This window comes from Anomalospiza imberbis, chromosome 1, assembly GCF_031753505.1.
Source record: "Anomalospiza imberbis isolate Cuckoo-Finch-1a 21T00152 chromosome 1, ASM3175350v1, whole genome shotgun sequence".
In the NCBI taxonomy this organism is placed as follows: domain Eukaryota; kingdom Metazoa; phylum Chordata; class Aves; order Passeriformes; family Viduidae; genus Anomalospiza; species Anomalospiza imberbis.
Window position 1 is genome coordinate 135,537,507 of NC_089681.1, and position 13,397 is coordinate 135,550,903.

Here is a 13,397-nt window from a genome sequence, read left to right on the forward strand (position 1 = left end):
CCAACCAGTACACCCTTGTTTTTTAAGGAAGGAAATTGGCGGCAGGCTGCTCAGAATTGTGCTGTAACCTACTTGAATTTCTAATATTTCAGTGTCTTCTAACTCAAAACTGCAAGGAATCATTGAACTTCAGAGTTCACTTTCCAACCCTTGGCCTGAAATAGTTAATTCCCTAAATTACAGCTCATATTGCAAAGCTGATTTACAGGATTGTTGCTTTGGGAATGTGCTTTGAGCATGGAGAGACTTCTGCTTTTGTAAGAAATTTTGAGGTTTCACTGTTTTGTTGTTTCTTTTTTATGGCAGAGCTGTTAAGAGAGTAGAATAGTTATCTTTTATAGTGTTAACATGAAATGTATATATGTGGATCTCTCTCTCTCTCTCTCTCTCTCTCTCTTTCTCTTTATATATATATGTATATATATATGTATGTATATCTAAACGGAGGGTTAGTGTCAGTACTGAGCATTAGAAGCCGTGGAAGGTACAGCACTTTTCCACCCTCCCTAAGGTGTTTTACTGCTCTCTTGAAAGGATATAGAAAACCTTTAATTAACCAGTCAAAATATATGGAGTCAGATTACTAATCAAATGCTCATTTGGGACTAAGTCCCAGTCCTGCTGAAGCCACTGGAAAAAAAGGATGTGGAGAACCTTTCAGGACTAGGCTTCTCTTTCCAGAGAATTGGAAAGTTGTATGTGAGCTGTATTCACCCGTGCAGGAAGTTGTAGCATGACAAGATGAGGATGCCACCCTTCAGAAGGGCTGTCTTGGATGGAAACAGCCACTGCTCTGATGATAGCTTCCCCTCGTTCTTCCAGGTGTGTCTGCTCAGCTGACCAGCACTCGTCTCCGTCGGAACACCTCCGTGGGCACCCCGTTCTGGATGGCTCCAGAGGTCAGGTTTCAAAACATTTTGTCATTTGTACTCGAGCTGCTGTATTCTGCATTTCTGCTCTTTGTCTTTCTTCCTGGTCCTTTCACCAAATGAAACAGCAATGTCCTTTAAAAAAAGTGTTTTAAACCTTTCTGTCTTACACATTTGCAAGAATTAAGTTAAAATAAGGTTTATTTTTGAAATTACAAAATTAGAGACAGGGAGCAAGACTCTGAAATGCATACTAAAATGCTGAAGAATAGAGTACTACTATTGATACTTTCCAGCCTTTCAAGCTCTGAAACTATAGCTATCTCCCCATGGATGGAAGGAGCCCAGGATGGTACTGTGGCACATTATAGCCTCTATTTTTTGACTTCTACACCTGGAATGTTTTTAATACTACATATCGATACTTGCTTTAGCAAGAAATGGAAAAGGTTATTATTAATGAAGAAGACACACTATGATTCTGTGGAGGTTTTTCCTGACTGAAATTGAAGCATATAAAGATAATATTTTAAGCTGAGGCAGGAAAAATATTTCCTTATAAATAAGCTTATCTATTTAGAGTACTTGTGTGCACACAAACACATGCAAGTACATCTGTTTATAGCACGTGAAACTACTCTGTTTATACATATTTATTTTTATCAACACATTCTGTTCATACACATAGGTCTAGCCATATAGCTAGTGGCATACATGTTGGTTTAGATCTGCAGCTAATGGGATGAAAACTTCTAGATTCATCCAGCATTATGGATGAGCTGAAATGTATTTGAAGGTAAATACTTTGCTGTGATCTAATGAACTTTGTCCAGATCCACTTGATCTGGAAATTGGTTGATTTTGTTGAATAAGGACCCAGTAAGAGACAGTAAATCCAGCTTCTGCTTTCCGGATTGTTTCACTTCATAGAGAGAGCAGTATACCTACCGTAATTACTTAGCAAGAATAATCCATATAAAGAGTTGTAGAGTTCCTGAGTTTCCTTCTACTTCTTCTGTTGTGGGATGCAATTTATTCAACTGAAAAAGCCATGGATTTGTACCCTTTCTCCAAATCAGAGAACATCTGCCCAGAGAATGTGGTGTTCATGGACACCTGCTTTCTCTAGTTTAAATATTGGGGGAGGTTCGGCAATTGGATGGATGCTTTAGCTTTCTAAATGTGTGCATATCTGTTTATTTCACTGAGTATTCTGTAAGAGATTCCTCCAGCTGTGGGTGTGCTCTTAAATGTGGTCATTTAACCGTCCCTGTCTTTTACTCCAACAGGTCATTGCCTGTGAACAGCAGCTAGATAGCTCCTATGATGCTAGATGTGATGCATGGTCATTGGGTATTACTGCAATAGAGTTGGGAGATGGAGATCCACCCCTTGCTGATTTGCACCCCATGAGGGCACTCTTCAAAATACCAAGGTAATAGCTTGATTTGTTTGTTGAAGGGTCTTTGTTTGTCGAAGGGTTAAAGACTGAACTTTTTCCTTAAAGTTTGCTTTCCAAAAGTTTTTACTTCCCAAAAGTTTCCTTTCTTCAAAATTAGACTTTTCTTTATATTATTTATGCTAGGAAGTAGGTTTAAAATACTTTGCCCAATTGTATTTTCTGCTGGCTCTGCTTTAACCATGTGTGCACATTGAAAAGTTCAGAGCTGACTGTAACTACATTTGAGAAAAAGTCAAAGGGCCTTCTCCTGAGTGAGCTGCTGTCACATGAACGCAGGACTTACTTGAGTCTCATATATTCTGTTACGAAGAATGACATATGATAGAAATACAGAGTCTGAATATGCTACTGTGGTGAACAGGTCCCATATTTGTCTTCAGGAGTTATCTTCTATCCTTTGAAGCAAAGGTTGTTCCCCCACTCACATATATTTAGGCTTCAGCTTTTCATTAGCTTGTGCTGCTTCTGGTAGTTCCAGTGTTGCTGTCCTTGGTCAGTGCAAACAGCAACTTATTTTGAGGTTTTTTGCTTTGAAGTTGGAAATATAAGTACCCAAAGTGCCACTTACGGCATTTCAAACAACATCAACCTCCAAGTCTGTAGCTAATGATCATACAGTAGTAGTTTGTGGATTTCATCCTAAGAACTGGAGCAGTACCACAATAGCTGAGCCCCACATAGCATATGTAAATGCTTAGAGTCCTTTTCAGCCAAGACACCCAAATTAGTTTAAATTACCTTTAGGTTTAAGAAATCTTGGCTGACTTGGCACTGAAGCAGAGTATGAATAGTCTTCCTGCCTTTACTTGCTATGGAAAAAGCAGTTGCAAACTGTTGTGGTCAGTCACAGCAGCTAGGACTTCAAAAAAGCTTCTGGCTTATACTCTTACAAGTACTGGGCACCTTTCTGCCCTGGGGCAAATATACAGTCATTACCCCTTCATTCCGTTAAGTAAAATCTGAGAGCGATAGAGTAAACATTAAGCAGCATTTGAAGAAAAGCAGTTATGATTGATTGAAAAGAGATAATAAGTCACCTTGTCTCTTGGCTGGTCATTCCTTTTGTCTTCACGACCATACTCAGTGAAAATGGAATCTCTGAATTGAAGAAGACTGTCAAGACCATTTCAACTAAATTAACACCTAAACAGCTCTAACAATAGAAAAGAAAGCAGTATATCCATTTACAATAGATCTATATTTAAACCTTCACTTCTGGTTATTTTCTGAGGAATGAGGAATAATTAATAAAGAACCAATGCCTTTGGACACTTTGTTCAGCAAGTTGATGAATTCAGTCCTTCTGAGCAAACTTAAAATATAATTGCTTTTTAAAATTTCTTCTAAGTATATTGTTTCAGGCTTGAAAAAAAGGAACTTGTCATTACAAGTAAATAGTGATTAATGGGTTTTTAGTTTAATTTCTTTTTATTGATTTGATTGAAAAAATCACAGTGATTCTTAGCTGCACTTGGTAGATCATCTTAATGCTATTTCTCCTTATTAGTTATGTAAAGGAGGAGAACCAATGAGGCATTGCATCATCTACCCATGCTCCTTTTACCAGTGGAAATCAATATCTTTTTTCAGTGGCATTCTAAAACTCAATCCTCAGCCTGCCTTCACACATTGTTTTTGTCAAGTGAGTAGCTTATTAACTTATCATCACACTGACCTTTGCAGGAATCCTCCTCCAACGCTACAGCAGCCTGAACTGTGGTCACCTGAATTCAATGACTTCATTAACAAGTGAGTAACAACTGAGACCACTCCGGTTGAATATGGAATGTGTGTAAATGTCATGTGTAAAAGAGGTTTTGTAGAAATCTGTTGCAACTAATACTCTCCCTTAAAAGGCTAGTAAATCCAGCTTGACTTCCAAGTGAGGCTCTGTATTTAAAACATGAAATAGCATGTCAACACGCTTGAGAGTTTTTAAGTTAAAGAATATTTTGTTTTAAAATGCAATAATTTAACTTTTTGGACTCATCAGTTCTGTGAAGTTGTATCAGTTTTCAGTGCAGAGCTGTTTTGATTAAGACAGATACATTTATTATGGAGGCATGAATGAACTCCAGACAAGCATTTCAAAACTTAACTGTGAACCCTCAATGATCATATTTTTTTTTTCTGCCAGCACAGGTGCTTGACTAAAGATTATGAGAAGCGTCCAACAGTATCTACTCTTTTGCAGCATGATTTTATTAAGCAAATTGAAGGAAAAGAAAACGTGCTACAAAGGCAACTCATGGAATTTATTGATGTTCATCAGCAAATGGGAGTCACTGAAAAGGCAAGGTAAAAGTAGCTAAAGAGTGGGCCAGTTGGGTCAATGTTGATACTTCCCCTGTTTCAGAATGACTAGCACTCAGAGAAAGATTCAACCCTTATAACTTTAGATGGCAAAAAGCAGAAATCTTAATATTTCTACTATACTGCCAATCCAAAGAGAGAGGCATCATGATTCATATGTGGGATATCTTTATAATAATCTTTATTTATTTATTTATAAACTATTTATTTATTTATTTATAAACAATCTTTAGAAGTGCCTCCTCTTTCTTCTGCATCTCAAGATATAGTCTTAGACCCCAGCTTTTAGAAAGCTAAGGTTAGGTGAAATTAATGTTTGGCATTTTCATACATTTGCATGGTCAGCTAATGTTTAGTTTGAGCAAGTATGCTAAAACCAGCTAGTCAGTTTCCTGCTGGAATTTGATGTTTCTGACTGAAATAAGTTATAGTCCTAGCAGACTGTGTTTTGCAAACTTCAAATCTTAGGTCTTCTTGAATGGAAACTTCCTTTCTTCTAAGTGATATCAATTCTGAACAAATCACTTAACACCTGATGGCTTTAATTTAAAATACTTAAAAATGTCTTGGCTCACTTTTACAATTGAAAAAAACTCCATATAATATACTCATGTATCAGATGTGAAATGTTGTAGAATAGTATTGAAGTACTACTGGTATGACTGCTCCTGCTTCAAGGAAAAGCACGATGCTTTTTACTTTTTTTTTAATGGAACATGAAATTTAAAAGACATTTTAGCATTATCATCTATATGGAAAAAGATTGTTAAAATCTGCCACATTTCCTTTCACACATTTCGAGTAACAATATATACAGCAGTCTTCAGTTCTAGTTCTGGAGAATTTTCTATTTACTCTATGCTTTGAAGATAACAGTAAAAATATATTTCTAAATAATGATGATATTGAAGTTTTTTCAACTTTAATTGTATATGGGAGGACTAGTGCTTTCTCTTTTCTGAAATTGCAGTATAAAACTATGCATTTGGCTTACATTTAAGCTTCAGACTGGATTTATATGCTCTATATATTGCAGACTTGACATTTGCTTAATCCAGAAAGATTATTGAATACAAATAAGCTTATTGGATGTCCGTGCTGAGCACTAAACCAGCGTCATAATCGAGGCTTTAAATAGCATTTATTTATAAAGCACAGGGAAATGTTATGTGGTAAAATAAGTCCAAACTATGAGATTATATGAATTGAAATATTGTTAACACTTGTGATATTAGTCTTTTTAAAGCCTAAATAATTTTGAAAAAAAGTCAAGCTTCCAGTCAATCAGCTATTGTGATTTTTTTAACCAGATTTTGAGAACTCACATTTGTTTTCATATTCTTTTTTTCCCAAATCCTTTATTTTTTTCATGTAAATGCTGCATAAAGCAAACTACATGAACTTTTTTTATTTTCTGTACAATACAAACATAAAGAAGGTGGCCCAATTTACATGTGTACAGAGCAGTCAAGTGGCACAAGAACAGGATGATCTACTGGTATTTTCTCTGTCCTGTTTAAACTGTGTTTTATAAGCTGATGGCTCTTCATTAGAATTTAAGGGAATATATTATCATTTGATGAAATTACTTATGCTTTTATAGTTGATCAAGTGTAACTTTTATGTCACATTTCCCAAAAGAAAACAGAATTTTCTCTTTCAAAATAATAATAAAAAACCCCCCATAGTTTCTTATTTGAATCTGTGCAAAAAATGTAGTTAATTCAGAGTGTAATTTAAATGGTAGGGTTAAACTGAGCAAAGCCCTTATTTCTGTTTAGCGGTTTAAAATACTAAGAAGTAGTATTTCTAACCTAAATGATTTTGTCATTGTGTAATTTTGTGAAATACGCTGTAAGACTGAACAGCAGAACAGCATTTGTAATTATTTTCTGCTGTCAGTGATAAGAGATTATGCAAAGATCTTTAAATTCAGTAGTCATGCTTTTTAAAAAGTATTTTATTACTAATCATATGTATCTTCTGACCTTTAATCTGCACAAAGCAAATGGTGTTAAAAGCAATGTCTGCACAGAAGTACCATGAAAATCTGATTTAGAATCAAGACATAAGTGTTATAGTGACAAGTCCCCTGGAAGAGCTGCTCTTTTCTTGTTTATGCTATTCTAGCACTGTTTTACACTGATGTGTTAGGGTCCTACTGTGAAATTTCTGAACTTTCAGTGGTTGCTGGCAACTTTTCTTGTAAAACTTCTTCCTGATCTCGAGTTCACACTCTCTCAGTCCCTAATTTGAAGGCATAACTCTCTTCCTTCTTGACAATGGGAGTGACAATGGGAGGCAGGTAGTTTAAGGGATTAAAGATCTTTTCCTTCTACTGTGGGAAGAAATCCTGCTACCTGTATTGTGTTGTATAAATGGGCATTGGAATTTAAAGTCAATAAACTTGGTAATATTGAGTTAAAGGTGAAAATTAGGACTCCAGTTATTTTCATTGTATGTGTTTACTCTCCTCATCAAATTTTACTTCATTAATTGCAGTTTTGCATTTCAAAAGAAAAAAATTAATAGCTGAGGTCCAGCCACTAGGTTTTATTGGTTGCACTATTTCTGTTTTCACTCAAAATCAAGTCACCCTCTTAGCCCATGGGGCCAAGGTTCAATTTGGTTCTGACTGCTGCAGCAGTAGTCTGTTGATGTGCTTGTGATCTTACCTTGCTGTTATCTGAATGTGCCATTTATAACAGTTCAAAAAGAAAAGCTCACTACTTTATGTCACGTTCTCATGGGTTTTTTGCAGAGGACCTTACCCTCAGATCTGATCCCTGTGCACTGTGTGTGCTCAGGAAGGATGTGTAATCTCTAGGCACAGAGTGGAGCTACCCTGAAGTCTCTCCCATCGGCACCATTGTTCCTGAGGTATTTTCCAACACTGAGGAGTCACTGAGTCATGAGGGCCCTCAGAATCTTCCCAGCGTTGTTATTCTAGTGAAGAGAAACCAAGGTTTAGGTCTTGCATTGTACTGCATCCTCTCAAGAGGTGGAAAAATAGAAACAACAAGAGGAAGAGAGCCCACCAACCACCTGACTAACCAGAGAAATCTCAATTAACACTGTTAAAACTTTAGATGGCAATGTGCCACAGCCTGTCTCCAGGTTTAATCGAAGTCAGAAGGTAGTAGTGGTTTTTCAGTAGCCTTTGAGCAGTGTTCTAGCCCTAGAATATCTTGTGCTACTCAAGACTCAAAAAAGCATGAATACTAGCAATGATCTTCATTCAAAATTCCACTTTTTACTTTGAGTAAATGCAGTACATTTTTCTCTAAAATCATTATTTTTTATGCTATCTATGCTAAAATATCTATTGGCAATTTAACCTTTCCTAGCTCAGAACTCAGGCTGAAATGACAATGGGAATAGCAGAAGAAAATATCCCTTGATACATTTACATTTTCCCACAGCATCCTGACTGTAACATCTTTAAAATCAGCTGCTGAGTATGATATATGAGCTGTATATCAAATATGCTGTATGAGATATACTATATGGGCTAAATTCACATTAGAGAAGATGTGAAGCAGGCAAAGTTGCATACTAAGTGCAATTAATTGTGGTGGGTTTTTTGTGAGGAAAATCACTTTCAGGACAGGGGCCCTGAGCTTGACAAAGGCTTTCAGTATAAGCGGTATAGCTGTTAAAATACATAATTAGTGATGAAAATAGTTATTAAAAATGAGTACTGCAGCATGTGCTCCAAAACAGTTCTAAAAATACACTTCTTGCTAAGCCAAAAGAGGGAAAAAATCCCTGCATTGTTAAGAATTTTGCTCTGCAACAGAAATAGCTGTCTTTGAAACAACCTTCAGAACTGTCGCATCTACACCTGACAGTCATGCTTGTAAGACTTTTATCTTGAATTGTTCGGCTGTCTTCTTCTTGACTGCTTTTACAATAATCTCTGTTGAAATATGCAATGATTAGTACATTGTGTATTTCCTGGGAATTGTGAGTCATTCCAGAAATAAGATGTACATACAAGGGGTATTCAGTGTACCTAGATTTCAGCAAATTATTCTGGTCCCCAGATTAAGAGTTGTCTTTATATACTCTCTGAGTAATTATGGGAAGGAGACCTATTCTACTGCAAAATGATACAAAGTTTTGGGTGAGCTGAATTATTTTCTTAGGAGTTTGTCCTCCTGTATTGGCCATATAGAGTTGGCACTGAAATCGGTAACAGAATGCTAAACAGTTGCTCTCTTTAACTGTTTGGAAAGGCCAGGGAGATAATTTCATAGAAGTTCATGTACAAAATGCACAAAGGGAGTTGTCAATTTATTGAACCCTATTAAAAGCAGGGAATACCATAAAGCTTCCTTTTGTCACGTTTCTTGATTGCACAGACTTGTGTCACCCATTTTCTCTGTTCACTCTGTCCCAGTCTCTCTGACTCATGCTGCCAGTGGAAAGCAGCTGACAGCAATCCTTCAAGCTCAGCTCTGCAGGGCAGGCCGTAGGAGAGGATGGGACATCACCATGCTGGCTTGACAAAGACAATATGAGGAGCAGTACAAGATAGTACACACAGAGTCCAGTGCTGTCTTGGCCAAGGTCTCCAGATGATATCTGAATGGGAGTAGTGGCTGAAATGGGGGCATTGGAATTCCAGTTCAATCTTTGATCCCTTCAGGCTACTTCTTTCTCTCCTGGAACTAAGTGTGATCTTTGTTATACCAAGAAGTGTGTGCTTCTGCATTGAGGACACTCCTACGTTGGAGGGCTGGCTGTGCTGCAAACTTCTCTCAGGCTGTAGAAGCAGTAGGGAGTTCTGGGAACAAAGGCCTTAGAATAAGCTGATCTCCAGTCCTATAGCTAAAACACATCTTATATCTGAATAATGTTCTTCTATATAACACAATGGACAACAGCAATGCCTGAATGAAGAATAGTTTACCTTCTAAAGAAAACAGGAGGAAGATGTTCCTCCTGCACTCAGAACTCCTCAGGAGAAATGCTCTGCAAGTGGTACTGTACTGTTGTGCCAGTCCACTTGCTCAGCAGCTCATTTCCCCTGAAGGTGGGACACTTCAGAAGGCATTTCTTACCCAGGGAGCTTCCCTTCTATCATCTCAATATGGCTCTGAGCACAGTGTGTGGGCCTGACTCATGAGGAGCTAATCCCAAAGAGTCCTTTTAGAGATCTCCTGTTTCCTCAGTTAAGAACACATACTTCCCCCTGAAATTTGTCAGGGATACAGCTATTTCTTGAGGCTGTTGTGAAGGTATAAAAATCTGCTTTATTTACAGGTCGTGGAAAAGCAGCACTAGCTTTGTCAAACAGATTGTGCAGAGCTGGGCACAGGCTACCTCTAAATCAAAAGCCCCATAGCTCTGCAGGGCAACAGTGTGCTCTCAGAAACATTGCATGAGCTGCAGCACAGCTCCCTGAGACTGCAGCCTGTAGTCTCAGTGCTGTCAATCATTTAAATACAGAGGGGAACACAGGTTTGTCTACAAAGCATTCTGCAGAAGCAGCTGGAGACTTATCACTGAAGTGCTACACTTTCTAAGTCAGGTACAGATATTTCATAGGTAGCAGACTGTAGTTTTATTTAAGCAGATTTCAAAAGCTATATCTGTGAAGAAAAAAGATTGATTTTAAGTGTGAATTAATACTGCTTTGTTCAGCCTCCTGAGAAATAGAATCACCAGCAATGACAGATCCTGTAGAGGTTTCTCTGTGTTGCCTCTTTGTCATTTTACTACTGTTTGTAACTTTTGGGAGGAAACAGCTGTTTCCACCTTCACCTTACAAAAACTTCGTTATTTTTAGTTTCTTCTTTACATTCAGACTAAGGCCAACCCTTTTCCTGTCACTTCTTAGTCTGTAGATGATTCTCCAACCAGTTTAGGCAGAGAGTTCAGCAGGGCATCATGAGTCACACTTTCCTTTTCATGGTATTTTTGGAACGATCAGAAATCTTTTAAATACATTCTGACAATTTGAAGAAGAAAAGCTGTGGTTGCCTCATTTTGATTTAACTGAATCTTGAAAGATAAGTAGGGGGAGGGGAGCACGGAGAATGCACAGAAACAATGCTGCCTTGACTCATTTTCTTGTCCTTACTGCATTGAAGTTTCTGGCCTTTAACTGCCTGAATTGCTTGTCGAGCATGCTTGTAAAATCCAATGCCTCCAATATATTTTTGAGCAGAGCAGAGATACATGGTTATTTCAGTTCACAATGTCTATGTGCATGATCTTAATGAAACTTCAGCACTGATGGGGGTTTTTTTTGAGTGGTTGGAGCGAAGCAGTATAACTGCCCTTGAGGGGTCTGTGCCCTTTGACAGCAAACTGGAAAAATATTGTGTTCTGCAAATCTGCCTCTCTTATGTACTCTGGAGAATATAATCTAGTACAACAAGGGCTAGCATTCTCATAATGTCAGCTGAAGAGGATTACAGGAGGATCGATTTTATGTAATTAAACTTTGCTGGCATACAGAGAGATCTGTTTCCTTAAAAGAAAAAAAAATTGAAAAAAGAAAAGTGTCCATGACTGGAGCATTCTCCTCCCTTCCTGCACAGCAATTGTTAGTTTCTTACATTAAATGAAAAATGGTAATTGAAGCTAATCCTGGGAAATACTACTCTCTCATTGATACGCAGCAACATTTAAGGATCTAGCATATTAAAAAAAAAAAAAAAAAGTGTTCAATGCCTAATAGTTCCACCAGAAGTGGAAAGCAAAGCTTGACAGGTGCTTTCTTTTGGGTCTTTCTTCAGCAATAGAAAAATTAGAACAGGAGAGCTTGACATAGTCCTGCAATTGCCAAATCTTTCCCTTGTGTGCATATTGATAGCTCTCTCTCAAAGTCACACTGATATTAAATGCATCTTCTGGACACAAAATGACCTTCATACAGGTACAGAGGACAAAATGTTTCAGCTGTCCAAATTTAACTTTTTTCAAATGAAACTTTAAAAAATAGGTATAAATAGGAGTGTGAATTATAGAGGGGATGGATTTCTATTGAGAGGGTAGGATATTGTCTGCACCTCTGACTTTGGATTCAGTATTGTCTTTTAGCTGCTAAATGCAAATCAAACAGCAGATTATGCAAGGCTGAGGAGTTAAATTAAATCTTTATATTACCACCTCCTTTTTAATACAACCTGGGGGTACATGCTACCAAAAGTGGTCTCATACTGTTGTTGCAAGGGCAGTACTATCAGGACAGCTCTCCTGGTAAAAGTGGATTCCAAAGGAATGGGAAGAATTGGTTAAACCTAGGATAATGTAGATCCTGTCAGTCCTTTGGTTCATTTTGCTTCCTGGTCACTTAGCTTTCTCACTGTGGATACTGTGCTGCGATTTTTGGCACAGAAACTGTGAAACTATGGTAGCTCTTGCAAGGAAGTCTTATATATTTGTGTCTTGATATTAAAGTTGCATAATTAGTCAGCTGTGGGTGTGAAGCTCCTGCCTTTACACTGTGGACAATTAAAAAACTCTAGTGGTACCTGGTACCTGTATAAAGAAGGAAGAAACTGGCACCAGGATGATGACAGGCCATTCTGTCATCCTCAGGGAATGATTGTCAGAGACAAGAGAAATTGAAAGAAGTGATAGATGAAGTGCCCTCTTGTCTGGATTTCCATCATCCAGATTCTGAGTGCACTTACAGTTTGTGGGGGCATCATTTGCCCATTTCTTCCAGTCCCTTTTCAGTCCAGGCAGTTAGTTATTGCACCAAGTTTGTGCCTGCTTGAGTGTCTGCACCTACATCCCTCTTCACTGCACAGCCAGCATGACCTGAAGCAGCACTCATGAACTGGGTGATGTTCATGGAACAGGTACAGCCCATTAAATATGCAGTCAATCTGTGGATGTTCAGCTTTCCCCATCTGTGTGATACTCACTCTAACTTTCCATCTTGGTGAGACTACAATCTTTCTTCTGTCATCTGTTCACTGTATATCAAAATTCTTGCCTGTGTAGAAAACACCTGTCTGCTTTTACCTATGCCATATATCCAAATATCAAAATTAAATAAAGAATTTCCCTGGTCTTGTGTTCTTTCATTTTCTGTCTCTAACAATCATTCCCTGAGGATGACAGAATGGCCTGTCCTCATCCTGGTGCCAGTTTCTTCCTTCTTTATACAGGGGATCAAGGTAAAGAGTGAGTGTTGTGCTTCACACAACAGTTTCCTGGCTGTCTCAGTTTACCAGGGTAAATGTTCCTTGTGTTTGAGAGATGCCTTCCCACCAGTGGCATCAAAGGGAGTGAGGTCATATCAGGAGATCAGATTTACTTAATAGTGTTTCTGTGCTTGTGCTTTATTACATATCTGAGCTTTATTTAGTTTGTGAACTCTGCTGTTACTTATGCAGTTTCCCTTTCACTTATTTTCCCTCATTTTCCCTCATCTCACAAAACAAGTATAACTAACATGAATTGTAAACCTTGCATTCTCTGCTGTATTTGCTCTATTTAGCAATGCCTTTACTCTTGGATAAAGAATGATCCAAGACTCTGGGAATTTTCTTGCTAATTAAAATAAGGCTGCATAAAGTTGAGTTTATGGTTCGATTGAAGGGGAAAAGAAATCTAAGACAAATTTAAAGTTAAACTTGAAGTTTAACCCTGATAAAAAAGATATTTGAAATTTTGTTTCCTTTTCATGTATGACTTTTTCTCCTGGTGAGTCCAAGAAAATTTGGTCAAGATGTATTTCACTTACCCCAGTGGTTCTGTAGCACTTTGCTCTATAGTGTGGTCATCTC

At 37.8% G+C, this 13,397-nt stretch overlaps 1 protein-coding gene and 1 long non-coding RNA gene across 8 annotated transcripts in view; one reads left to right on the forward strand and one right to left on the reverse strand.

Annotated features, from left to right (window-relative positions):
* MYO3A (myosin IIIA) overlaps positions 1–13,397 on the forward strand; it is a 117,146-nt gene that overhangs the window by 47,800 nt on the left and 55,949 nt on the right. For 5 of the 7 annotated variants that reach the window (XM_068171856.1, XM_068171898.1, XM_068171851.1 and 2 more), the window contains 4 exons: positions 823–899; positions 2,159–2,304; positions 4,015–4,080; positions 4,474–4,629. In XM_068171856.1, coding sequence (XP_068027957.1) covers positions 823–899; positions 2,159–2,304; positions 4,015–4,080; positions 4,474–4,629 — 445 coding nt within the window. Of the gene's footprint in view, positions 1–822; positions 900–2,158; positions 2,305–4,014; positions 4,081–4,468; positions 4,630–13,397 lie in introns of those variants that run through there. The other 2 variants (XM_068171889.1, XM_068171881.1) reach the window with 2 other exon arrangements.
* Positions 798–4,066, reverse strand: LOC137461997 (uncharacterized). Its single transcript, XR_010993556.1, has 3 exons — positions 4,007–4,066; positions 3,369–3,429; positions 798–978 (listed from the first exon to the last, which is right to left on the reverse strand). It is a non-coding gene; the product is annotated as an uncharacterized lncRNA (long non-coding RNA).